General features: G+C 49.8%; 1 protein-coding gene across 3 annotated transcripts in view; it reads right to left on the reverse strand.

Moving 5' to 3' along the window:
- The window catches only part of lama5 (laminin, alpha 5), a 73361-nt gene that overhangs the window by 36711 nt on the left and 11565 nt on the right, over positions 1–25085 (reverse strand). For all 3 annotated transcript variants that reach the window (XR_001341950.3, XM_014410258.3, XM_014410257.3), the window contains exons 3-14: positions 11808–11925; positions 10771–10889; positions 10325–10495; positions 9090–9187; positions 4631–4746; positions 2703–2821; positions 2537–2627; positions 2324–2458; positions 1720–1779; positions 1362–1502; positions 967–1104; positions 558–692 (exon numbers count right to left, since the gene is read on the reverse strand). Coding sequence is in view for 2 of the 3 variants with exons in the window: in XM_014410258.3 (XP_014265744.3) it covers positions 558–692; positions 967–1104; positions 1362–1502; positions 1720–1779; positions 2324–2458; positions 2537–2627; positions 2703–2821; positions 4631–4746; positions 9090–9187; positions 10325–10495; positions 10771–10889; positions 11808–11925 (1441 nt within the window). In the remaining variant the exon portion in view is untranslated. The remainder of the gene's footprint in view (positions 1–557; positions 693–966; positions 1105–1361; positions 1503–1719; positions 1780–2323; positions 2459–2536; positions 2628–2702; positions 2822–4630; positions 4747–9089; positions 9188–10324; positions 10496–10770; positions 10890–11807; positions 11926–25085) is intronic.

Here is a 25085-nt window from a genome sequence, read left to right on the forward strand (position 1 = left end):
TCCATTTAAATCAGCTGTGATGGATCAAGAACACGTCTAAAACCTGCAGGACACCGGCCCTCGAGGCCTGGAGTTCGCCACCCCTGATATAGAGGATCAATACGGGGTCCATGTCCCTCTTTGGGACACTCCCATAGGTCTTAAATCTGGGACCACCAGTTGTTGTTAGAGCTGAAGAAGCTTCTCGGATGAAACGTCTTCGGCTGCTTAGACTACGATGAGCTGGATGACTGAGAAGCTTCACAGACCATCAGTCAGCACTTGTAAAGTAGGACGATGCTGTGCAGCTCGTGGCAGACGCGTACCGCTGCTGAGTAAATGTGGGGGTGTTTCATTAAAAACATGCAGCTGGTGTGATGTTTGGCTCCTCTCAGTCTCACCTTTCCACTTGCTCCAGGATTAAACTACAACCCTGACCCAGAGGTGTCCTTCTTCATTAGACGCTTCTGAGCCTTTTTTCACGTAAACTGTTGAACTCCAGTGAAATTTAACGATGCGGTGTAACACCTCGTAAGAAGGGTGTGGTCAGTGTTTCCATGTGTGCCAGGTTCTCTCACCTTTACAGTCGGGGTAGGAGTGGAATCCAGATCTGCACTGCTCACATCGAGGACCCTGAAACTCCGGTCTGCACAGACAGCGCCCGGCGGCGTCGCAGCCTTCGGGGAGAGAGCCGAGCGAGCTGCATCCACACACTGCAAACACAGCCGACGCACAACGAGACGGTGAGCTACGGCTGCTGAGTGCACGTAAGGCCGTTCAGTTTACACCTGTGCGAGCTCTGTGACGAGCTCGCTGTGGTGTGGCGCAGACTGTGACTGCAGCGTGGGCTCGCGGGATTATTACACACTGTCACTACGCTCACGTGTGAGCTCCAGCTGAACGACACGCTGAGCTACACGCGTGCTGGAGGTGATGAGGAGATCTCTGAGTGTAACTGAGAGTCCGGGTCTGATGGGCGGGACTTACGCTGGCACAGCGGGTAGCTGAAGTAGCCCGGAGCACACCGATCGCACTGAGGACCCAGGAACCCGCCGCGACACACACCGTGACCGGTGACCTCGTCACATGACCCGTCCAGGCAGCCAGGCCCTGCACACTGACAGGCTGCACACACACACACACACACACACACGTTGTGTTTGTGGATTACTGAAACAAGCAGGACGTCGTCCCCTCGGCTCTGTGATTGGACGGCTGTGAGTCATCAGATCACAGGTGTGACTGTGGGAGATGGGTGGAGTTTGTGATGTCAGCTCAGTTGGAGATGGGTGGAGATGAAAATGCTGCTTTTTGCAGCTCGTGTGTTTCGTGCAGCCGTGCGGATGTTCCTGACGTGTTAGGCTTAAATGTGCACGTCTCACCCTCACAGCTGAGCCCGTAGAAGCCCGGCGCGCAGGCGTCGCAGTGGTCTCCGGTGAAACCCGGTTTGCAGATGCAGGTCCCGGTCCGAGGGTCGGCCCTGCACGAGTTCTCCACGGTTCCTGCGGCGCTGCACTCGCAGTCTGCACACAGAACACAGCCTCGCTTAGACGTTCCTCTCAGTGAACTCACCTCAGGCTCCTCCTGCAAACCTGAGCGAGTGGCTGCAGGAGAGCGTGGAACATCCACGCTGAAGTCAAGGTCAGCTGACAGATCTGTGTTTATCAGTGAAACCGTCTGTGCACTAAACACATCACTTATATTTAGCAGCACAGACACGTGTGTGTGTTGCACACTCACTGATGATCTCTCCTGCTGGTCTGGCCTCCCCGTTGATGGTGGTGGGGTGTGTGGGGCTGGCTGTAGGGCAGAGACAGCAGAGGTCAGGTTGTGTAAGCACAGCGGTGAGCCTGCTCTGATGTGATTTGTGGATGTGAATTCTTTGGTTGTGATCTGCTTTCTTCTAAATTTACAGTCATAAAAAGCTGCGATCAAACTTCTTTGGGCTCCTTTAGTGAACCTCGAATCCTCTGAGCTGTTCGGCTGTACTGTACTTATGATCGCTGCAGTTCCAATGTTAGAGGGAGTTTAGGTTAAGAGGGCTAGTCTGTCCATACGTGTTCTTCTAGTTTAACTTCCTATACTAGAGCCCCGCCCACACCTGTACCCGCCCCTCCCGTCCCTCGTGGTCCTCTGCCTGCTGCTGTGTGTCTTTGTTCCTCCCCTTTTGTTCTGGTTATGTGTCAGTCAAACAAAGTTCCTGGGTCTGCAGCACAGCGCCACCCGCAGGGCACCCACAGCAGCTGTGTACACAGCACCTAGTGAGTGCATTTGTTTGAGGCTGAAGCTGCAGGGAACCCTCCAGGAAGTGACCCGCTGGCTTTGAGGTGTTTGTGAAACTCACGGTAACACTCGGGGAAGCCGGTGAAGCCGGCGGCGCACGAGTCACAGTTCTCCCCGGTGTAGTTCGGTTTGCAGAAACATCGCCCGGTCAGATCCTCACAGGTACCGTCTGTAAACTCCACATCACAGTCACAGGCTGTGGGCGGGACGAGAGATTAGGAGGATGGGACTGAAGAAGATGACCTCTGTGTGTGTGTGTGTGTGTCAGGCTCACGTGAGCAGGCCAGCGGCGAGTCGATGGCGTGGTCAGGTGACCTGTAGTAGGTGGGGACGCAGCGCTCACAGTTGACTCCAGTGGTGTGATGCTGAGAGGGAAAAGTTCCCATTACAGTCAGTCATTGCAGGTCACACACTAACACAGTTTCAGGTGTGTCAGGTACCTGACAGTTGAGGCAGACTCCGCCCCCTCTGTAGTGTCCATGGATGTCGAGGCTGGCTCTCCTCTCGTCCACCTCGGGGTCATAGTAACAGTCGAAAGAGTGACGGTGGCAGTTGCAGGCTGCAGGTGAGAACACAGACAGGTGAAGACACACCTGAAGAAGAAACACTCGCAGGTGTGACCAGGATACACCTGCGCTTCATTTACATCCTCATTCACACTCGAGAGTCACTCCTGAGATTCAGAGGAAACCACGAAGCAGACACAGCTGGCTGCGTCACGCACGACATCATTGACCAATCAGCACCTCTCATTCCTCTAACCAACACACACGCACACGCACACACACCCCTGGGGGAAACCCCGACAGCACACACTCGATCATTAAGGTAAACTCTGCACTCGTCTGCTCAGCTCTTCCTGTTTCCTGTGACAGGTGCTGTTTAGCAGATTACAGGCCGCCGAGGGTCACATGATCACACGTTTGTCTGAACACAAAGTCAAACACGCACACACTGTTTCATGTCTGATTACAGTCAGGCTGCTCCTCCAGCTGCTGCCACATCTGCACCATGAGCTCAGGTAGCTTCCAGGTGTGATGTTGAGGCTGTTATTCCCACACTTGCAAAAGAGGTTTTTAATCTCAATGGGACTTTTCCTGGTTAAATAAAGGTTAATAATAATAATAATAATACGTGAGACGAAGGCAGCAGCGTTTACCTGTGTGGAGCACACACAGTTATCCACAGTAATCCCAGAAAAACGTTCCAGCTTTGGAATGTTGTGTAAACTGCATGCTGATCCTGGGAAAGGGCGGGACGGGCGTTTCAGACATTTCTAATCTGTCTGAAACGCCCGATAACACCTGCGAGCGGTTTCTGTGGAGACAGACTCAGACGCTGCCGGCTCGGAGGAACCTGCCGTCATTATTGGGCTGCAGGATGAGGAGTGCTGGTTTATTCAGCCGGCACCGCCCGGACGCTGAGAGGCAGATAAGCGCTCCCGAGAGTCCGTCTGGACCTCTGCTGTGCTCTCTGCTATCTGGGACAAAGTTCACACGTGTCACATGTTCCACGCTAGGATTAAGTGGGGGGTTGTTCTCACACCCGAGCAGGAGCCAGCATTTAAAATAACAAGACAGGTAAGTTATTAAGAACAGTCTGTATGTTTGTGAGCGTGCTCAGGAGGCGGAGCCTCACACCTAGAACAGAAACAGCTGTTTCCGTTTTTACAGACCGACGCCTCCCCCTCTGACGGCGGCTCCGGGCCGACCCTCGGCGACCTCCGGTGACCTCACTGATACCCTTGTTGGTCTTTGTTAAATATAACTGCAGCTCTGATAACAGACGGCGCTCTCGTGTACACATAAGCAGAGCTCTGAACAGGATCAGACGCTGAGCGCCACACGATGTAGTCATTTAACCTTTGACCACTCAAAAACACACCTGAACTCTACAGATGAGGCTTTCCACAGACACAAACATGGGTGTGCCGTGGGCCCCCCACTGTCACCAATTGGAGCCAGCCTGGAGGTGGAAACAGCTGGTACAGATCCTGCTCACATCAGCTCAGTGGATGGAGACACACAGTTTACTGTTTGTGGATGGAAACCTCAACACTGACGTTTACCTGAAGCCCCCACACACAGACCTCTGAACACACACCTGGACCTACAACACCGGGCAGAAAACGAGGAACACACGCAGGCTCTTAAATCGTGGCGACTGGGCTTTCATCGAATCAGCAAAGATGGCCAGAGCACATGGGCGGAGCTGCCCGTCACAGCGGACGAGCGGCAGATTGAAAAGCCCAGCGAGGATGTTCTTAATTCACACGGACCCGCGAGGTCACCTGACCCCACGCAGGAAGCACATTTCTCTGCAGGGGTCACGACCCCGTGTGTGTGTCTGTGTGTTTGCACGCACTCACGTTCACACTCGTTGGCACTGTAGGTCGTGGCTGGTTTCCATGCCAACTGGTGGTATCCAGGGCAACACTGGTCACAAGATACGCCGCAGGTGTGATGCTGACAGTCGCACTGCAACCTGTAAACAACAGAGTGAAAGGGTTAATGCACACACGCGCGCACACACGATATGACGTCTGCATCCATGCTTCATTAAAGTACATTAAAGCCGTACTTCAGCAAAGTACTTGAGTAAAGGTACTCAGTTACAGTTTGATCTGCTTGCCCGTCACCGTCTCCGGCCACCTCGACATCTGGAGGTCAGCTGCTTCAAGGAAACGACATTAAATGGTGCGCTTCCACCTGGTTCGGTACTTCCTGTCTGGGCTCCAGCAGCTGTGCGATCACGTAAAGTGTGAGCGATAAAGCGCAGACAGAGATCGGCTCGTCAGACGTGTTTACGGCAGGAATGCGCTGGCCTTGAACTCAATCCTCAGTCCTGTGTGTCAGTGTGTGCGATGGCTGTGTAATATCTGAGTGTGCGTTCCTGGCAAACAGCCCGAGGGCGAGTCCAGTGTGTCGCTTCTGCAGACCTCACGCCGCGCTCATCTCAGCGAGCTGAACCAACGCTGTGTGCACTGGATCTCTGCGGAGGCGAGGCCCAGCACGCTCTTCTTACACCGGATGTGTGAATAACGCAGAGCTGCAGCAGAAAGCCAGCAGAGCTTGGTGTGACAGGTGAAACCTGCTGGTCACACGTAAATATGTGACATCACACAGATGATATTTCCTGTGTGTAACCCTGACGTGTCAGAGGCGCGCTCGGCGCTGCGTGCGCTTTACAGCTGCTCTCAGATTGATGTTTGGTTTCACCTTCAGTTCAGGATCACAGCTCAGGGGCCACATCTGGATTCTTCATTCACAGCTGGTGTGTGTGTGTGTGTGTGTGTGTGTGTGTGTGTGTGTGTGTGTGGGGTCGCGGCACATATTCAGTGATAATCCGTCAGAACCACGAGCGCTCTGAAGCTCTGACGTGCACATCCTCAGGAGTCCACCTCGCGTCAACGCAGACTCTGCTGTGATTGGCCTGCTGATTCCAGCTGCTTCATTGAATTAATGAGAGAATAACAAACAAAGCATCCGTGTGAGCACACACTGACGATCAGAAGTGTGTCTAACCCGTCAGCGAGGTCGCCTGAGCTCTGACTTGCAGACTGTTTAAAACTCTAAAAAGCGAGCGTGCTCTGGAAGCGGCGTTCAGCTCCTTCAGCTGTGGCAAACTGTGGGTATGACGAGCATTCGGGTATTTTAAACAGAGGCACGGAGCAGGCGTGTGGTTTATGTTCTTATCAAAATGTTCAAACATTCCAATAATGGGATGAATGAGGGTCGGCGAACACGTCCGGGAACCAGAGCAGGTCGTGTCTTTGGCTGCGGTGTGCAGGCAGGCGTCAGAGCGATAAAGGAATTCGAATAAATCTCTCCTGACCTCGCTTTGTGTCAGAGCGCAGGAATGCAGAGCAGCGTCAGCCTGGACACGTTTGAAGGCTGCAGGTGAGCAGACGCTGCACAGCTGGGCTCATCAGCAGCAGGTTAAAGGTCATAAAACACAGGAAGGGCTCTGCAACAACACAGACATGCTGCACATGGAATTTCTATTATTTTTATTGAGCCTTCATTTGACGGCAGCCCCGTCTGCTCATCTCCAGCTGCACCACTTTGTCCAGGGACACTGATGCTGCCCCGGAGTTTCATACATTGTTCTGAGCACACGAAGGCTTCAGACTGAGCCCATGGTGGAGTGCCCTCCCTCTCTCCTCCACCCTTCCTTTTCCATCACAGGTGAAGTTCCACGCTTCTCTGACTGATGAGAGACCTGGCGAGCTCAGGACTGCTGCGCTCAGCGATAAACCGCAGTTTAAACCAGGAAAGCCACCAGTGCAGCTGCACGGCGCCTGCGGCCTCTCAGAGCTGCAGCCCCGAGGACTATTTCATACAAACCCCAGCATCAGCTGAACACCACGGCACCGAGTCTGTGAGCCGGTACCTGCCCGCTACACCACGCAGACCGAAACACACTACTTCCTGCTGGGAGCGACATGTGCACTAAACTCGGTAACATCATCATATCTCTTCATTCAGTTTGGCACAAATGTCAGGAGAGCTGTGCCTGGAGCAGAGACACCAACCACACGTCCTCCCTTTCACTCACAGTCTTTATTCTCTTCAGGTTGTGCAGCAGGAAGTTTGCAGCTTTGCGCCTCTACAGATTTGAACTTCCAGCTTTGGACAGTAAATGAAACAAACTGCTGCCTGTTGAAACCACGAAACAGAAATATGAGGGAAAGCTTGAGCTCTGTCACTGATTTGTAGCCCCAGAGATTTCCTGACCTCAGGGTTAACAACTGGAAATGGAGCCACCTGGATGTCTTTATCGACTGTCAATTAACGCGCAGCTTAAATATCTCCAGGATGTCGGCGTGACGGCGGAAAGAGTCCCAGCAGCTGCGAGTGTCTCTGCTGTGCATCACATCTCCCCCTCAAATCGCAAATGAATCATGTTTAAAAGCAGCTCCGCACCAAGCTGTGTCCACACTCCCTCAATGAGTCTGTACGTGTGTGTGTGTGTGTTGACACGATGCATGGGTAATAATTTGCACTGCGCACAGGAAAGAAATGGAAAACAAACAGCAGGACTGCACGTCTGTGCATGCAGAGGAAACAGACGCGTATTCATGTTTCTGTAATGATGACAGCTAAACACCGGCTTAAGTCTTAACACACACACACACACACACGCACGCACGCACGCGCACACACAACAGCAGCCCCTCGCTCAGTTTTTGCATTTGCGCTCGCTCGCATTGTGTCGTTCGCGCTCTCAACATTTCTGCCCGTGTGCGAGCAGCTCTTTCTCTACACCGTTATATTTGTGCCACAAAACCAGCCAATCACAGACTTGGATGCAAAAAAATCTGATTGGCTGTTCTGGTCTCCAATCAGCTCGAAATGGCGAAATGCAATATCCCAGAATCCAGAAATGGATTCTGGGATATCTGGGAGCAACGCAGAGGGGCGGAGTTTGAAATATTACTCTTTCTGGGTCACAAAATAAACTTTTAAGATATTTTCATGCGAGAATGTGTCTACCCTCATTCATGCTGTGTGTTCTGTCTGCCTGTGTTTATTGTTTGTATTTTGGACGTTTGTTACTTTGAGTTCAGCATTAAAGCTGTTTGAGTTCACGTTTGTCTCCGGAGTCTGCACTTTGGGTCCTCCTCCTGCCTGCACACAGCCGTTCATATCATCTTGTCTTTATTTTTAGTTAGCGCCTTAAACACTTCAAGCTGTAAGCTAATGATAGTTATATAAGAGCAGAACGTTTTACGTCCAATGGATGATGATCTGACTAGTCGACTGTCAAAATAATCGTTTGTGGCAGCTCTGTGGGTGACAGGTGAATGAAAGATTTGACAGAGAGAGAGAGCTGTGCATGAAGTGTGATTTTTATCATGGTGGAAGCAAAACAGCAAAGGTCAGAGTGAATCCATGATGACGTTTATCAAACGTGAAGCGTAGTTTGGATCTTCTTTTGCTTCTGGTTCAATGAATTTTGGTTGGAGAGAGATAAAACCTGCAGCTCAGAATCGAGCGTAAAAAAGACGTAAACACAGCGCAGACCCGACGCATCAGAGTCAGCGAGCTGTCGGCTTTCAGCCCCGACGGCGTGTCCGTGTACGGGCCGTCGGGTGAGAAAGCCGAGAAAGAGAACGCTGATTCTGATGCGTCGGTCCGCTCTGTGTTTACGTCTTTGAGTGGAGTCCGTTACCTGCTCTCATTCACTGTTTGGTGGTTGTTGAAATAGTTTTGTGAGCTTTAACCTGAGATTCTGACAAAATTCATTTATATTTAAAAGTCAAATTGGTCGCACTCTAGAGCCCTGCTGTGGATCACTTCCATCTTCACAACACCTGTACAAGGGAACATGTTTCCATGACTCACCTGTTTAAGCTGGATTAAAATTGTCATATCTGTGGGTGTGGCCTCTTTGAAAGAGTTTCCTAGTTTTGTGGTTTGGACAACTCCAGAGTGATTACGCTGCTAGCTGTAGCTCACCTGTATCTGACATCCAGGCGAGCTTTGCTCAGACGTACGTGGTGACGGAGTTTACTGAGCAGCTGCAGGTTCTGTGAGGCCATGCTGAGCTCCTCTGAATGCCAGCTGTACCCTCGTTTGCCAGCACATGCTCAAACACAGCTAGCATTTATTTCCATCGCAGGTATGCAAATTTATAAGAGCGTGGCACACAGCCAACCCTCACACAGGAGTACCTGACGCCTTTCAGATCACAGCTCCGGGGAAAGAGGTGAGAGTGTGTGTGTGTGTGTGTGTGTGTGTGTGTGTGTGTGTGTGTGTGTGTGTGTGTGACTCCAAGAGACAAACACAGTGAACGAGTGTGTGTGTGTGTGAGTTAAATCTTACTTGTAGGGGTTGCTGGGGTCTTTGGCGTTGCAGGCCTCAGCATGCCCGTTGCACACACAGCGTCCTCCGATACTGATGTCTTTGATGCTGTAGTAATACTAGAACACAGATCACAGCAGGAGCTGACTCAGAAACACTGCTGGCAGCTTCAGGGTTCTCTGCTGCCTACAGTCACTTCAAAGAACAACAAGACTCATGCTGGGACAACTCACACACTGACTCTTCATCACAATTTGACACCAAGTTCTCTGCATCGCTTTCCTAAACGTCCAGATGTTGATGACGTCTCTTGTTGTGAAGGCGTATCACATCCATCCATCCAACCATCCATGCATCCATCCATGCATCCAACCATCCATCCATGCATCCATCCAACCATCCATGCATCCATCCATGCATCCAACCATCCATCCATGCATCCATCCAACCATCCATGCATCCATCCATGCATCCAACCATCCATCCATGCATCCATCCAACCATCCATGCATCCATCCATGCATCCAACCATCCATCCATGCATCCATCCAACCATCCATGCATCCATCCATGCATCCAACCATCCATCCATGCATCCATCCAACCATCCATCCATGCATCCATCCAACCATCCATGCATCCATCCATCCATCCAACCATCCATGCATCCATCCATGCATCCAACCATCCATCCATGCATCCATCCAACCATCCATCCATGCATCCATCCAACCATCCATGCATCCATCCATGCATCCATCCATGCATCCAACCATCCATCCATGCATCCATCCATCCAACCATCCATGCATCCAACCATCCATCCATGCATCCATCCATGCATCCATCCATCCAACCAACCATCCATGCATCCATCCAACCATCCATGCATCCAACCATGCGTCCAACCTTCCATCCATCCAACCATCCATCCATGTCTCCAACCATCCAGCCGTGCATCCATCCATCCATCCATGCCTCCATCCATGCATCCAACCATCCATCCAAACATCTATGCATCCATCCATCCAACCATCCATCCATGCATCCATCCATGCATCCAACCATCCATCCATCCATCTTACAGCCTTGTAGGATTCATTTAACAGACTTGAGGAGCATGAGCTCATCTTTACTGTTTGTTGTGATCAGTCCAGAAAACGCAACATGTAGCAGTAAACACCCAACAGCAGCAAATCAGCAAACTATGATGTCACTGTGTGCTGACTGATGATTGGTTTGCTGCGGTGCCTTACCCTGCGGGTGACGGTGGGGTCGCGGAGCGCCTTGCCCATCAGGTGACCCAGCAGCGTGTTGGTTCTCAGGAAGCGGAGCCTGATGTTTGTGGCCTTGGTGAACTCCCTCAGTACTGGCGAGTACGAAAAGTTCATCGCCCCGGGACGGCCGTTCACCAAAGACACGACGATCTGAGGACAAAGACACGAAACCTGCAAACACCTGGCAGCTGATCGTTCCTCGGGTCAGCTGACCAATTCCTTGAACTGATGTTAGCTAACAGCTCAGAATTTCAACCTTTAGTCACTGTCTGCTTTTTTCTCACTTTCTGAGCATTATTTATCCATTTGGACCACTCGCTCGTTCCTTTGGCTGATAGATTTCTACGTCCTCCTCACTCATCTTTCTCCCAGCTAACCTGATCTCGTTACAGAGTCGTTGTAATCTGATCACGTGATTGTCTCACCTCTCCATTCTCCAGCGGCACGATGCGTGAATACTCGATGGTGCAGACGATGTCATCATCGTGGCTGATCCTCTCAATGGTGCTCTGTCCAAAACGCTCGATGCAGTCTCTCTTGGAGGCTACACACACACACACACACACACACACACACACACACACACACACACACACACACACACACACACGAAAACAGAAAAGTGTGAGGCGTCCTCAGGATCCACTTCAGTTGATGATTAGAGCATCTCCAAGCAGCTGCTCTCAAACCCTAACATCACAGCTGGAGTCATGTTAGTGAACACCATTCAGCTGTTTCCACACATTGTCAACAGAAACTACAGGTGCTCATCCTCAAAAAGCTCAGAAAAGCACAGCATCACACTGTGGCTGGGCCCATAGCAGGATGCAGTGATGTCAGCAGATGTGGGAGGAGCTAAGGCAAGAAATTCACCAGTGATTGGTGGATACAGCCCTAAATTCTACATGGAAATACCCTGAAATACTGCGAGTAATCCTATGTAATGTCCGCTTCTCAGAGCTTCTGAACTATAGGCTGATCTTAGCACCAGCACCAGTTACTGCACCAGTACCAGCACAGACCCTGGTAGAAGAGAGAAAACAGAGGTGCAGAGATTATTCTGCAGCATTCTTTCAAATTAAAAGTCAAGCTAACCACATTTATGATATGAACGCCTGCATTAAGCCGTCACCTTTTCATTTATCTGCCACCACCTCAGACACCTGGTGTGAGTCTGAATGAGGCACACATCTGCTAGTTAAACATCACGCTGCGACCTGCTGGCAACAGTCCTGGAATTCCCCTCCAGCTCACCTGAACTGATGGCTGCCACAGCCAATCAGCTGGCAGGCCTGTGATGTAATGCCCCTCCCCCCGGCCCCCGGGCTGCTATTTAACTGAGGTTAGAAGAAGAGTTAGGGTGACCCACAGGAGGTCAGGACGCTGGAATCTGACAGAGTTCGGTCCTCAGCTGTCGGGGTCGTACAGGTGAACATGCATGCAAGCGTGTGCTGTTACTCACAGGCGAAGTACTGCCACGGCTGGTAGGTCTGCCCGAAGTCCACGGATCTCTCCAGAACCCAGAGGTCAGGCCGCGGAGAGTTGGCGAATTTGATCAGCACGTATGCCACGTGGAAGAGCTGCAGAGATACCGAAGAAGAAGAAACGCTGATGAAAAGCACTTTGACCTGGTTTGGACCGTCGATGGAGGAACAGCAGGACTCACTTTAAAGCAGGAAAAACAAGAAAAAACAAAACGACAAGACTAAAAGGAGGGAGAAGACGGCGCTGTTCATGCTTCCTGGACTCTGCGTCTGCGTCAGCGCTGTGTGATGTTACAAACTCGACCCGACACCAAGCAAAGACAGCCAGTTTATACAGGGGCAGCAGTGTGCCATCATTTATGAACCATCATCAAAACCACTAAATCACTGAGATGTTGAGTTTTCACAATAATGACACAACAACATAAAAAACACCTTTCAGCTTTTAATTTCAAAAAGTTTTTCTGGCTGCAGTTCTGTCATTAGCTAACGAGCTACTGCAGCGAGGGTGGATCAGTAACCAGTACCAGGTGACTCCATCACCATCCTGTCTTTGATGTGAGCATGTTAGCTGCATCCACAGGCTGTGACAGCATCACAGCAACATCCAATCACTATCCTTCGCTCTGAGCCTCAGCTGAAGCGCAGGCTTCACTGCACAGGACTCACTGCAGCCTCTGCTGGACGCTAGAGGAACTGCAGGTTTTAGAGTTTGCGTTTGAGGTCGACGTTTGGAGAGGATGAACAGAAAATGTACTTTCACTGTGGGCGAGGATGCAGGACGTACACAGGGCCCAGGAGGCGCAACCAGAATAAAGTCACAATACAACAAAAAGATGAAAGATAAATATCAAGTATAAATATGAAGTGCACATGTATGATTCTGTAGAAAAATACTTGTAGTTTCTTGTCTAGAAAATATTAAATATAAATGCATTTTGAAGAAGAAAGAAGGAGTGGGCTGGATGGAGATGAACGTTAGAGAGCTGCTCAGGGAGACGCTGGCTTGCTCTGAGCTAAACAGCTGACCTCTGTGAGGAGGCGCACGTGTCATCAGCTGCCGTCACAGAGCTGAGCCGGAGCTCCTAACGTGCTCCTGCCGACACCTTTTCTCCTCACCCATCACCCCCCCGTTCATTCCCAAAGCTGATTGGACGGTGATGACAAACCGTTGTGTCTGACCTTGAGATCACTCCCCAGCTGCAGCAGAACAAACTAAAGCGACAAAGAAACGCGATAACACGAGCTCTGACGTCCCGTGTGAGGCCTCGCTCACAGCTCACTGCTGATTGGTTCAAAGCTTCACACGTTCCTGGCTCACGCCTGAATGATGCCAAAGCCTTCATCGGTCCCACCGTACCTAAAAATAAGCACCCATTGAGCAGAGAAATGCTCAGAGTCTCATTAATGTGGAAAAACTCAAACATTTGATTTGTTACATTTTAAAGCTTCAGATCAAAGATGTGAACTTTAACATCCACAGTCTGAGTCCGTTTGTCATCTTGGCCCTCTGGAAACACACAATTCAATTCAATTCAATTCAATTTTATTTATATAGCGCCAAATCACAACATAAGTCGCCTCAAGGTGCTTCATAGATACAGAGAAAAACCCAACAATCATATGACCCCCTATGAGCAGTACTTTGGCGACAGTGGGAAGGAAAAACTCCCTTTTAACAGGAAGAAACCTCCGGCAGAGCCAGGCTCAGGGAGGGGCGGGGCCATCTGCTGCGATTGGTTGGGGTGAGAGAAGGAAGACAGGATAAAGACATGCTGTGGAAGAGAGACAGAGGTTAATAACAGATATGATTCAATGCAGAGAGGTCTGTTAATACATAGTGAGTGAAGAAGGTGACTGGAAAGGAAAAACCCAGTGCATCATGGGAATCCCCCGGCAGCCTACGTCTATTGCAGCATAACTAAGGGAGGATTCAGGGTCACCTGGTCCAGCCCTAACTATATGCTTTAGCAAAAAGGAAAGTTTGAAGCCTAATCTTGAAAGTAGAGATAGTGTCTGTCTCCTGAATCCAAACTGGAAGCTGGTTCCACAGAAGAGGGGCCTGAAAACTGAAGGCTCTGCCTCCCATTCTACTTTTAAATACTCTAGGAACAACAAGTAGGCCTGCAGAGCGAGAGCGAAGTGCTCTAATAGGGTGATATGGTACTACAAGGTCATTGAGATAAGATGGGGCCTGATTATTTAAGAGCTTGTATGTGAGGAGCAGGATTTTGAATTCTGGATTTAACAGGAAGCCAAAACAGGAGAAATCTGCTCTCTCTTTCTAGTCCCTGTCAGGACTGTCAGGACACAAAGCTGCCTCACAGGTCGAGTTTACCTCAGGTGATGAGAGGCGTGGCTCTGAGCGGTTCCTGCTCATGATTCACGACATTAGTAAATAAACATAATAATGAACACAACGGTAAATTATGATGATCAGTCATCCTGAGCACTTGCAGCCTGACAGTTGCAGATGATCTCTGCTCTTCGTCTCTCCCAGTCTTTGATCAGCCGTCGTCGGAGCTCGGGCCCGTCATCTCCACTTCCTCCTTTTAAAGGCGAGCGCTGTCAGAAGTGATGACAGCAGGAACGCAGAGAGGCTGACGATGACGGGAGTCCGGGGACAGGAGGGCCGTCCATCCATCTGCATCTGTCCAACAGTTTGTCCTCTTTTTAAACAAAGCCTTAAAGTCGTGGACTGCAGAGTCTCAGCAGTAGAACTCCATATTTCTATTCTTGGAGCAGCTTTGCATGATTCTTCTTCTGGTGCAGTCGAGCACATGACCATCCACCGTCAGAGCAGAAACTGTTGTTGTAAAACACATTTCTGACCTTTAACCTGCTAAATTTAAGAGCTCCACATAAACACGCCCCTGCCCCCTTTATTTTCTCTTTCTCTGGGTGAGTTCTGATTGGATAGAAGAAACAAGAGAACGAACCTTTTTATTGTTTTTGGCTTTCAGGTCTGATTGAATGAAACAGGAAGTTGATTCTGGAGATTTTTTTTATCATAGTGTTGGAGTCAGAGAGGAGCAGGACGGACCTCGCAGAGCAGCTTTCACCGTGAATGTGCTGACGTGGAGCAGGCTCAGAGGTGCCGCGGTTTGGTTTCCGCCCCTGTCCATCTCCGGCTCTCTGTGGGAGCTCGTCTGAACAAAAGTCTCACTGACCCTTTTTCCATCGCACGTCCTCAGCAGTTATGGATCAGTGACGGCCTCAGTGCTGAGGAAACATCAGACCGAACCTCGGTGCTGAGGAAACATCAGACCGAACCTCGGTGCTTAGGAAACATCAGACTGAACCTCGGTGCTTAGGAAACATCAGACCGAACCTCGGTGCTGAGGAAACATCAGACCGAACCTCGGTGCTGAGGAAACATCAGACCGAACCTCGGTGCTTAGGAAACATCAGACCGAACCTCGGTGCTGAGGAAACATCAGACTGAACCTCGGTGCTTAGGAAACATCAGACCGAACCTCGGTGCTGAGGAAACATCAGACCGAACCTCGGTGCTTAGGAAACATCAGACCGAACCTCGGTGCTGAGGAAACAACAGACCGAACCTCGGTGCTTAGGAAACATCAGACCGAACCTCGGTGCTGAGGAAACATCAGACCGAACCTCGGTGCTGAGGAAACATCAGACTAAGTCTGTGTTTGTGGGCAAACAGGAGCCGCAGGATCATCTGCAGGTCATTCAAACCCACTTTCCCGGATTCAGCACGGAGCGAGGACGCCGCCTCAACACAGCTCACGGTTAGGGCCTGCATGGTCCCAACAGCGCTTCTAACTAACGAGGGTCGATCATGTGTGTGTGTGTGTGTCTGTGTGTGCGCATCTGTGTGTGCGTGTCTGTGTGTGTGTCTGTGTGTGTCTGTGTGTGTGTGTGTGTCTCTGTGTGTGTGTGTGTGTGTGTGTGTGTGTGTCTGTGTGTGTGTGTGTCTGTGTGTGCGCATCTGTGTGTGCGTGTCTGTGTGTGTGTCTGTGCGTGTCTCTGTGTGTGTGTGTGTCTCTGTGTGTGTGTGTGTGTGTCTCTGTGTGTGTGTGTGTGTCTGTGCGTGTCTCCGTGTGTCTCTGTGTGTGTGTGTGTGTGTGTCTGTGCGTGTCTCCGTGTGTGTGTGTGTGTGTGTGTCTCTGTGTGTGTGTGTGTGTGTGTGTGTGTCTGTGCGTGTCTCCGTGTGTGTGTGTGTGTGTGTGTGTCTGTGCGTGTCTCCGTGTGTGTGTGTGTGTGTGTGTCTGTGCGTGTCTCCGTGTGTGTGTGTGTGTGTGTGTCTCTGTGTGTGTGTGTGTGTGTGTGTGTGTCTGTGCGTGTCTCCGTGTGTGTGTGTGTGTGTGTGTCTGTGCGTGTCTCCGTGTGTGTGTGTGTGTGTGTGTCTGTGCGTGTCTCCGTGTGTGTGTGTGTGTGTGTGTCTGTGCGTGTCTCCGTGTGTGTGTGTGTGTGTGTGCGCGTGTCTCCGTGTGTCTCTGTGCGTGTCTGTGTCTCTGTGTGTGTGTGTGTGTGTGTGTGTGTGCGTGTCTCCGTGTGTCTCTGTGCGTGTCTGTGTCTCTGTGTGTGTGTGTCTGTGTGTGTCTGGCCCCTCACTGGTTTAATAATTGTACACATTCCTTGGTGGCTCCACATTCCTGGTGCCACAGGTAACTATGGCGATAAGCATGGAGACGCACAACAAAGATACAGCGTGAGGAGGAGGAGACGTTTCAGCAAACACCAATAAGAGAGCAGTAAGAAGGTCACCTGATGCACTGAAGTCACGCAGGTTATAGTCACCTGCACCACAGAGATCATGTGACCTGGTCACTTTGTGGAATGCAGGAACATTTAAAAGCTGTGAAATATGAACAAAGTGCAGATTCTGAGTACATGACATTTACATATCGGAGTACTTCGATAAAGTACACAACTCACGGAAATGTAGGCCGTCTTATAAAGACACGAGCAGCAGCTGCATCTGTCTGCACAGATGTGCTCCCTGAGTCCATCTCAGGGGTCAGCAGGACAGCCATGTGGCTAATCTGAGTTCTAATCTGTGTAATCTGAGTCTGCAGACGGACTGCAGGGCCAAAGCAAAGAGCAGCTGCTAACAACAAGAACCACTGATTCACTCCTCGTACAGTTTATCAGTACAGGAGACACGCCAGCTGCTGTGTGTGTGTTTCATTCCTCACAGTCCATCTGTAACATTTATTCATCCAAACTATTCAGCGCCTTCAAGGACGTTTCTAAAGTCTCCATGGGAACGGATAAACCCAGGAACAAAATCAGCGCACAGCAGAAACAGGTTAGCACCGATGCCTCGCAGCAAGAAGGTCCCGAGTTTGATTCCAGCATCAGGCTGGTGTGTTCTGCTCCCACAGTAGTATGAATGGTTGTCTGTCCCCGACCCTGACAAGGATAAGTGGAGGAGAACAGATGGAATCAGGTCTGAGTTATGAATTTAAAGTTAGTGCACTAACAGGAACATCCCCGTCTCTCCCCTCGGGGGCCGGGCGGGGGGCGGGGTCAGGAATCTCTGTCTAATTCTCTGCTGGAATTCCAAGTCACAATTCCCAGCCTGGAAAAGTCTCCGAGTCCTCTCAGATTTCACTGACAACATTTTGTGACAGTTTCAGGTTTGGCTGTGTGAAGCGAGGCGCCTCTGTGGCCGGGTGTGAAACACGCTGGATTCGTTGGTGCCCGGTGGAACGGTCACAGGTTTAAAGGCCACCGGCGTTCCTGTCAGGTGACAGCTGTGACGCTCCGCGTGTTGGTGATATGTGGATAGTGCATTACTGATTAAAACTACCATTCTCAGCAAGCGTCAGACACTGTGAGTCAGGTTCAGATAAAAACCTCAGTTCAGCTTTGAGAAGAAATTTGTGCTTCTGATGTGAAAAACATGAGAACAAAAAACAGGTCGTTTTTTATAAAGTGCCATCATGCGGCCCTGACACACAAACACAACATTACACGGCTTCGGGCTCTGGTGGAGCACTCCCACATCACAGCTGGAAAAGCCAAAGCTAGCCCCGAGCTAGCTGACCTGCGAGGTCATGAAAAGAGCGCAATTCCTCCGTGAGCAGAGCGAGGATCAGTGCGCATCCATGAAAACATAAACGCTGGTTCTGATTCTTCTACAAGCTGTTCCAGGCCTAAATCCTGGGCGTAGAAACGAGTCCGCATCCTGAAGCTCCACCGCAGTCAAGGCCACAGCCTGCTCCTAGGCGGCCGGCGTGTACACGCTCAAACATGTCAGTCATGTAAAGTTCACGGCTCTGTCCTCAGCTGTTAGGCACGGCGCCGAAAGCTCCGACATACAAACGTGTCGGGGCGAGAGACGAGGGCGCCTTCCAGGAACGTCGCCGTGGTGGAAACACTGATTTCCCCCAAGAAAAAATGCATCTACAACCATAACGGGAAAACTTATCTTCAGCACTCAGCGCCCAAATCCTCCATACCCAATGTCACCGTGGTTATGTACATCTTTATTTACAGTCTATGCTAGCAATCTCACAGCTTTCAGTTAAAAGTTGCACTTTTTCTGGATTTGACTGCAGAAGACGTGAGGATTTCTAACAGCGCTGCACGCATTCTCCGGGCCGTTTCATGTGTTCTGGAAAAAGGAAACATTTTTCCAGCTTGTGACAGATAAGACCCTCCCTCCCTCAGAGGAGAAGTCAGCTGAGCACGAAGGGAGGACGGAGCAGAAGGAAGGGAGGCTTCCCATCCTGTGACCTCGACTTTCTCCACGTTCCTGATGCGCTCCTCTTTCATGCGCTCCATCCAGCCGTTATAAGAACAGACGGCTGGGTCACATTCTTTAATTACAGGAGGAGGAAGAAGAGGAGGAGCGATAACAGAGACCGAGTACAGAGAGGTTCACGGAAATGAGCTCCAGACCACAACATGAACATAGAGGTCAGAGGTCAACATCCAGAGTGAGAGAAGATGTCGGCGGCCAATCACAGTGCTGACAGGTCATCACAGCTGATCTCAGTCCCTCCTCTTCCTCCTCAGTTTGTGACACACTGATGAGTAATCAGTAACGAGCTTCACGGAGTTTGGAGGCTGACGCTGGTTTAAGCGTCGCAGCCGAGCGGATGGTGATTCGTTGACCTCGGTGTTTTCGTTTGCAGCTGGTGATCGAGGGTCAGTCGGCTCTGGCCAATGACAAACTCAGCTTCACGTTGATGACTGTGGTTCAGCAGTTTAACAAGGTTTAGCCGTTAGTTTGGGTTCGAATGAACGCTGTCAGCGTTTTTTCTGCCTGGAACAGAAAGACAACGTTTGTAAATCCCTGCTGAAGCAGTGACAGAGAGCAGCTTCCTGTTTCTGACCGTGCGATGTCCATCACACTGACAGAAGTCTCCTCGGCGTGCCGAACATTCCCAGTGTGACGGACTGGCTGTTAATGGTGTCTGGCAGTGCTGAGGCCCTCCAGCTGTTGGCCCTGATGTATGCAGCTGCCAGCTTGTTTCTGTCAGGCCTCCGTGGACACCTCAGCATGGCCTAGCGTGGAACACGCCCACTGACGGTGACGGGGTCACCCGTTTAACAGCTGTGGAGATTTATGAAGAGGAAGAGCGCTCAGAGATCACAGGAAGTCCTCCAACGCTTTCAACAGGGCCAAGTTCATCAGCAGCTCCAGCTGTGTCACTCAAACTACGACCATTACTTCAACCATCACTGAGGTGGACGCCGTGGTGACGCTCTGCTGCTCTGTAAGCACTCAGTGAGCTGCAGCTCCGCCCGTGTGGTGGCACGCAAACACACCCCACCTCCACTCCCACCACCTCTTTATGACCCAACTCTGAGAAAACACTCCCACACCTCCTCCCTCTTCTTCAGCTTCCACACCCTGACCAATCTCATTCCAGCTCTCCAGGAAAACAGAGAAAATGGTCCCAGTTAAATGGCAGCACAAACCAGTATAAGTCTACGTCGGGCTGCTCAGACAGCAGGCTGAGAACAGATGTGTCCAGATGTGTTTGATGTGAGAACACCTGCAGTAATCGTCAGCCTCTGTGAACAAAAACTAAGAGCTGTTGAGCCTTCCTCCTCCTCTTCCTCACGCTTTGTCCTGCAAGCCCGGCACCGACGGCGAACTATGAGCTACACGCGACAGACTCCTACCCACCAACCTGCACCACAGGGCCAGGTGTGATGGCGTTTTACACCTGTGATCACTCCCACCCATTCTATTCTGCATTAGCATGTTGCTATCATTAGCCTTCAGCTGGACACACACACACAGACACACACACACACACACTACACTCTTCCTTTAAGAAGAAGACAAACTTCTCCTTCCACATGGTTTTTTTATTTTCCATGACCTCAGCGTTGGGACATATAGAGGAGGCGTGTCTGCCGATACTCTGGATACGTCACAGGTCGTGAGCAGGAGGTCAAAATAAAATAAAAACCTGAGATTGTGCAGTGTGTAAACAAAGACCTGTACGTGCTTCCGTTGCTGAACACGACAAATACACACAGCGTGACCTCGTGCCCTCTAAAGTCCACGCCCTCTCTCTCCTTCGTTTCAGCCCCGGCTGAAAAACAAGAAACTCAAACAACGATAGGCCGATATTTACCGTCACATTAGCCCCTCCCTCTCCTCTGAGCTGCCGTTGCCTCCCTGCCCAAGTTTCTTAGTGTGTATTTGCCCTCCTTCATCCCTCCATTCATGGAAAACTCTGATAAATGAAGATGATTGATGGGCTGCTGAGTGTTCCTCCAACGCCGTCCTTCCAGACCTGCAGGATCAACGTTTGAAGGCAGAGATAAGACAAGAAGGGCGCTCAAACTAAGTCACACACGTGGCTTTGCCCCCTTCACATTACTGCACCTGTCAGCGTAACTGACGGAGGATGGGCAACAGGAAGCGGTGGAGAGGAGGTCAGTGTGGAGGAGCCGCAGAGGTGAAAAATAACGGCTAGTTAAATTCAGCAGTGAGTGGGACGTGTTCAAAATATCCTGAGCAGATTTAGAGGAGGCGAGTGAGAATAAGTGACCGAGGGTTTCACAGTAAACACCAGAGTTAAATCTGGTTCTTCTGTCTCTCTGAAGGAGCTCATTGTGCACCAGCAGCAGGACATTAGCATCAGACTATTCTTAGCCTGGGCCGGCCGAGCAGGAAGAACACAGCTCGCAGTCTGTGGCGTCCTTCAGGAGGACGAGGATGGCGCACAAAAAACCTTCTGTCGAGCCGAACTCGCTCTTCCTCCTCCTGCAGCGTGGAGCTGGACTCTGAAACCCGACCTTCTGTCAGAGACACAGGAAACCCCGATGCTCGTGCTTTGAAGGCCACGCCCACATCTCACCTCATAGCAAACGTATGATTGGTCACTAAATGATCCTGGAGGCTCCAGCAGCCCAAATGCAGTCCAGAGGTGGAGCTCAGCTGAAGCTAGCAGCTACAGCCACCTGTGTCAGCATCCACCTGTCAGAATCTACCTGTCAGCATCCACCTGTGTCAGCATCCACCTGTCAGAATCTACCTGTCAGCATCCACCTGTGTCAGCATCCACCTGTCAGCATCCACGTGTGTCAGCATCCACGTGTGTCAGCATCCACCTGTCAGAATCTACCTGTCAGCATCCACCTGTGTCAGCATCCACTTTTCAGCATCCACCTGTCAGCATCCACCTGTCAGTCACAGAGGCCACACTTACCACAGTTGTGCTTGTTCAGGTGTGGTTGACCCTCCAGCTCCTACAGAGGTTTTTCAAATAACACTAAAAATGTTGACCACGCCGCTGACCACGGCGAGACAAGTCGCTCCTGTTATCACTGAACCCTTTACACGTGTTGTGTTTAAAAACAAGGTTCAAAAAGAACAGTCCTTTATTCAAATCTAGTTTCTTTAACTGTCGGCCTCTCACCTGTTTTCTTCCAAAGTACTAAGAATTTGAAAACATCTGTCTGATAATAATATCGTATAATCACTGTTCTGGATTTATAGAAAAAATGTCTTCAGAGCGGGCCTTTCTACAGGGTTGGATGATAAACATATTCCCTTAGTTTGTTCCTAGATTTGTCAAAGGTGTTTGACACAGTTCAGTTTAAAATGCTTTTAACAAAATTAAATAAAATTGGAACTGGAAATATTAGATAACAATAAGAGAAAAACGGGTCATTGTTAATAACCAGAATTCAAAGGGAGCTTGTGTGTGGGGTTTTAGGCCCGCTCTTATTTTTAATTTACATTCATGATTTTGAAACTGTGTGTAAAAATGTACTCCCTCTGATGTTTGCAGCTGACACTTATCTCACTCTGATGACCTTATAAGAGAAGCAAAAGAAGAGTTATGCTAACAAACTGTCACTTTATATTCATATATTATATTTCACAAAATCCTGAATTTGTCTGCAGAAAGTCGATGAAGTCGATATTCTGAGCAGAGCTCGGCATTCTATAAATTGTCCCTGTATGTTGATATTACATTAATTTTTCATTTATCCACACATAATGTCTAGTACTAGTGTGTGGGCTGCTACATGTCAATCATATCTTCATAGAATTTCATTAATTCAAAATAAATTTTTCTATTTCTCAAACAGACTTTCTTCATCTGCTCCTCTTTTTTAGAAAACCCTGAATCTTGTTAATGTGAATATATAATACACATCTCTGTATGTATAAGTGTGTATATGTGATTAGTGATTTACCAACTGCACTCTGACATTCTTAAATACAGAGGACCTGTTTATTGGACTACCAGCAGCTTCAGTCCATCGCTGCACTCAATACTTTTAATTTCTAACAGTATATTTATTATATTGTAAATGATTGTATGTAACTTGTGTGTCCGTGCTGCTAACCTGTTGATGTTATAGGGGAGGTGACATTTAAACTTTACATTATTATTATTGTTGGTGTTGTTGATTCTATTTGTGTACAAACAAAACAAAACCCCGCCCCTAATCATGCAAACAGGTGAGTTATAGAAACGTCCTCCCCCTGTACAGGTGTCATGAACAGTCTGTACATCAGGCTATGGAGACTGACTCACCACTGCCTCTGCTGGACGGCAGAGGAACTACAGAGTTTAGCTCCTGAAATTAGAAATAATTTCATATTTTTGATGGCTGTGATATTTTCTTGGTGCAGTTTCTTGGTGCCTTCTAATTCAGCAGCTAAACTAAAGTCTCTGTCCCGCTGCCTGAATTAGAAATGTGCTGAAAGACAAAGTTTGTGAAGGGGCGTGGCTAAAAGCCCTTTGAGGGGTCTGCTGTTTCACCCTGATCCGGGGGACAGAGAAACCAGCCGATGAGTAAATAAACCACAGGAAGAGAAGTTAATCTATCACAAACAAACCCCATTAACTCATCTAATCTCCTTTTTAATGAATGTCCCGTTAATCCCATTCCCCCGCCTGTCTGAAGACTCTGACACTCACATCCAGCTGTTTGCCTCATGTTTGCTCTCCAGCTCTTTGTGAATGGCTCAAACACTCCAGCTGACACAATGGTGCCATAAAAGGCCCATTGAGGGGTTCTGTGAATGCAGAGTCGCCGGGAAGGCCGGCACCACTGCGGCATCAAAGGAAGGTCACGAGGGCGAGCAAATACTGCGAGACAAAGAGAGGGAGCTGAATGGATGCTCAGATGCAGAGGGCTCATTCCCCCAAAATTGGACTTTTCCGATTTCTGGAATCGAAGCTGAAGCTCGTTCACTGAAGACGCGCATGGATCATGTTATCCAACACACGAAACCTAAACATCAAGTGACAGTCGTGGGTTACTCGTTTACGTTCCCTGGGATCTGCTGACAGCGACGCTGCAGAGCGCCCTCTGGTGGACAAACTATGCAACATCAATGATAACGTGGATGGGTTTTTTTTTCCGTCTCTTCTTTACTTTTTAAATTTTCATTTATCCATAAAGATCTGCAAATAGCCAAGGTCAGCCAATATTTCACTCCCAAACTGCCCAAAAAAAGCTGTGATAAACAATTTTCATCATTGAGTCGATTTTTGAGGTTCTCGATCAGCTGAGCACGACCTGATGGTCAGTAATAAGAACAAGCTGGAAACAGATTCAGGCCGTTGTGGTTTCAGGTGCTGTTGAGCAGGTTAGGGACTCGTTTAAACAACTATTAACATATCTTTATTTTCACGGCACATTCAACCTGCAACACACGTGTCTGTGTCGATCCTTCTTCTTCTGCATCAATAACAAAGTCCTGAGAGGAGTCATTGAAACAAAACTTTAGTCAGAGCACGGCCCGAGAAATCCCCACAAAACCAGAGATCGTGGTTTAGACGCTGTCCTCACGTTCACACCTGAGTCGGCAGGTATCGGCTCCCACGAAAAACCATCTTCACGTCGTCTTCACGTTCTGGGAGCGGAGACCAGAGGAAGCTGAGGGAGCAGGTACAGCGGACATGTTTCTGTGCGTTTGGGGTCAGAGGTCAAAGCAGAAGGAAGCTGAACCTTCGACCTGCGCCAGATTACACGCAGAGCGGGAAATGATGAAACGGGGTGAGAGGCTGGGAAACGGTCGGCCCGAGCCTCGCTTTAGTTCTTCTTCAGTGTATAAAGCAGCACAGACTGCTCTCTCCCTCGCAGGTCTGAGCTGCGTGCAGCGCTTTGATTTCTGTGCTGTCGTCGGCGCTCTGCTGGGCTGCGGTGGCGTCTCCACAGTGAGTCATGCCGCTGCACAGAGGCCTTCTTTATGTGTCTTAGATCAGATCCTGCTTCCCTCGTAGCGTTCGCTTTGAGCTCCAACAGTCGGAATCATTCTTCCGGCCTCCGCCGCTACGTCCTCTTATTTCTGTCACCGCGTGCTCATCAGGCTTCGTCTTCCTGTTTTCCTCTTTTGTCCGTCGCGCTCGGGGTGAAGCACCGCCCCTGAAGCGCACACAGACGCTGACACACAGCGCACATTTTTCTGTCATTCACTTTGTGTAGTGAGCAGGAAAATGAGGAGGAGGAGGGAGGACTGTGACCTTAATAGGAATGAGAGAGGGAAACTGACGGAGCTGATGTGATGGAGGCAGCGTGCAGAGTTTATCAGGCCGTGTTGATGTTGGCGGCCAAATGAGCTTCAATAAGGTGAATCTCATGTCTACATTACACCTGCACAGGTACACAGCAGCACTCACGCAGCACGTTGTCTGAGCGTGTTCACTACTGCTGACCCGCAGCTCTGTTTTCAGCAGTGCTGCAAACTTCCTGTTCAAATGTTCCAGTATAAAAGTCCAACAGTTTATTCAAACTTACAAAAATAAGATTTAAGTATGACCTCTGTGCACTCCGCTGGTCGTTAAAGCGAC

Source organism: Maylandia zebra, linkage group LG20, assembly GCF_041146795.1.
Source record: "Maylandia zebra isolate NMK-2024a linkage group LG20, Mzebra_GT3a, whole genome shotgun sequence".
Taxonomy (NCBI): domain Eukaryota; kingdom Metazoa; phylum Chordata; class Actinopteri; order Cichliformes; family Cichlidae; genus Maylandia; species Maylandia zebra.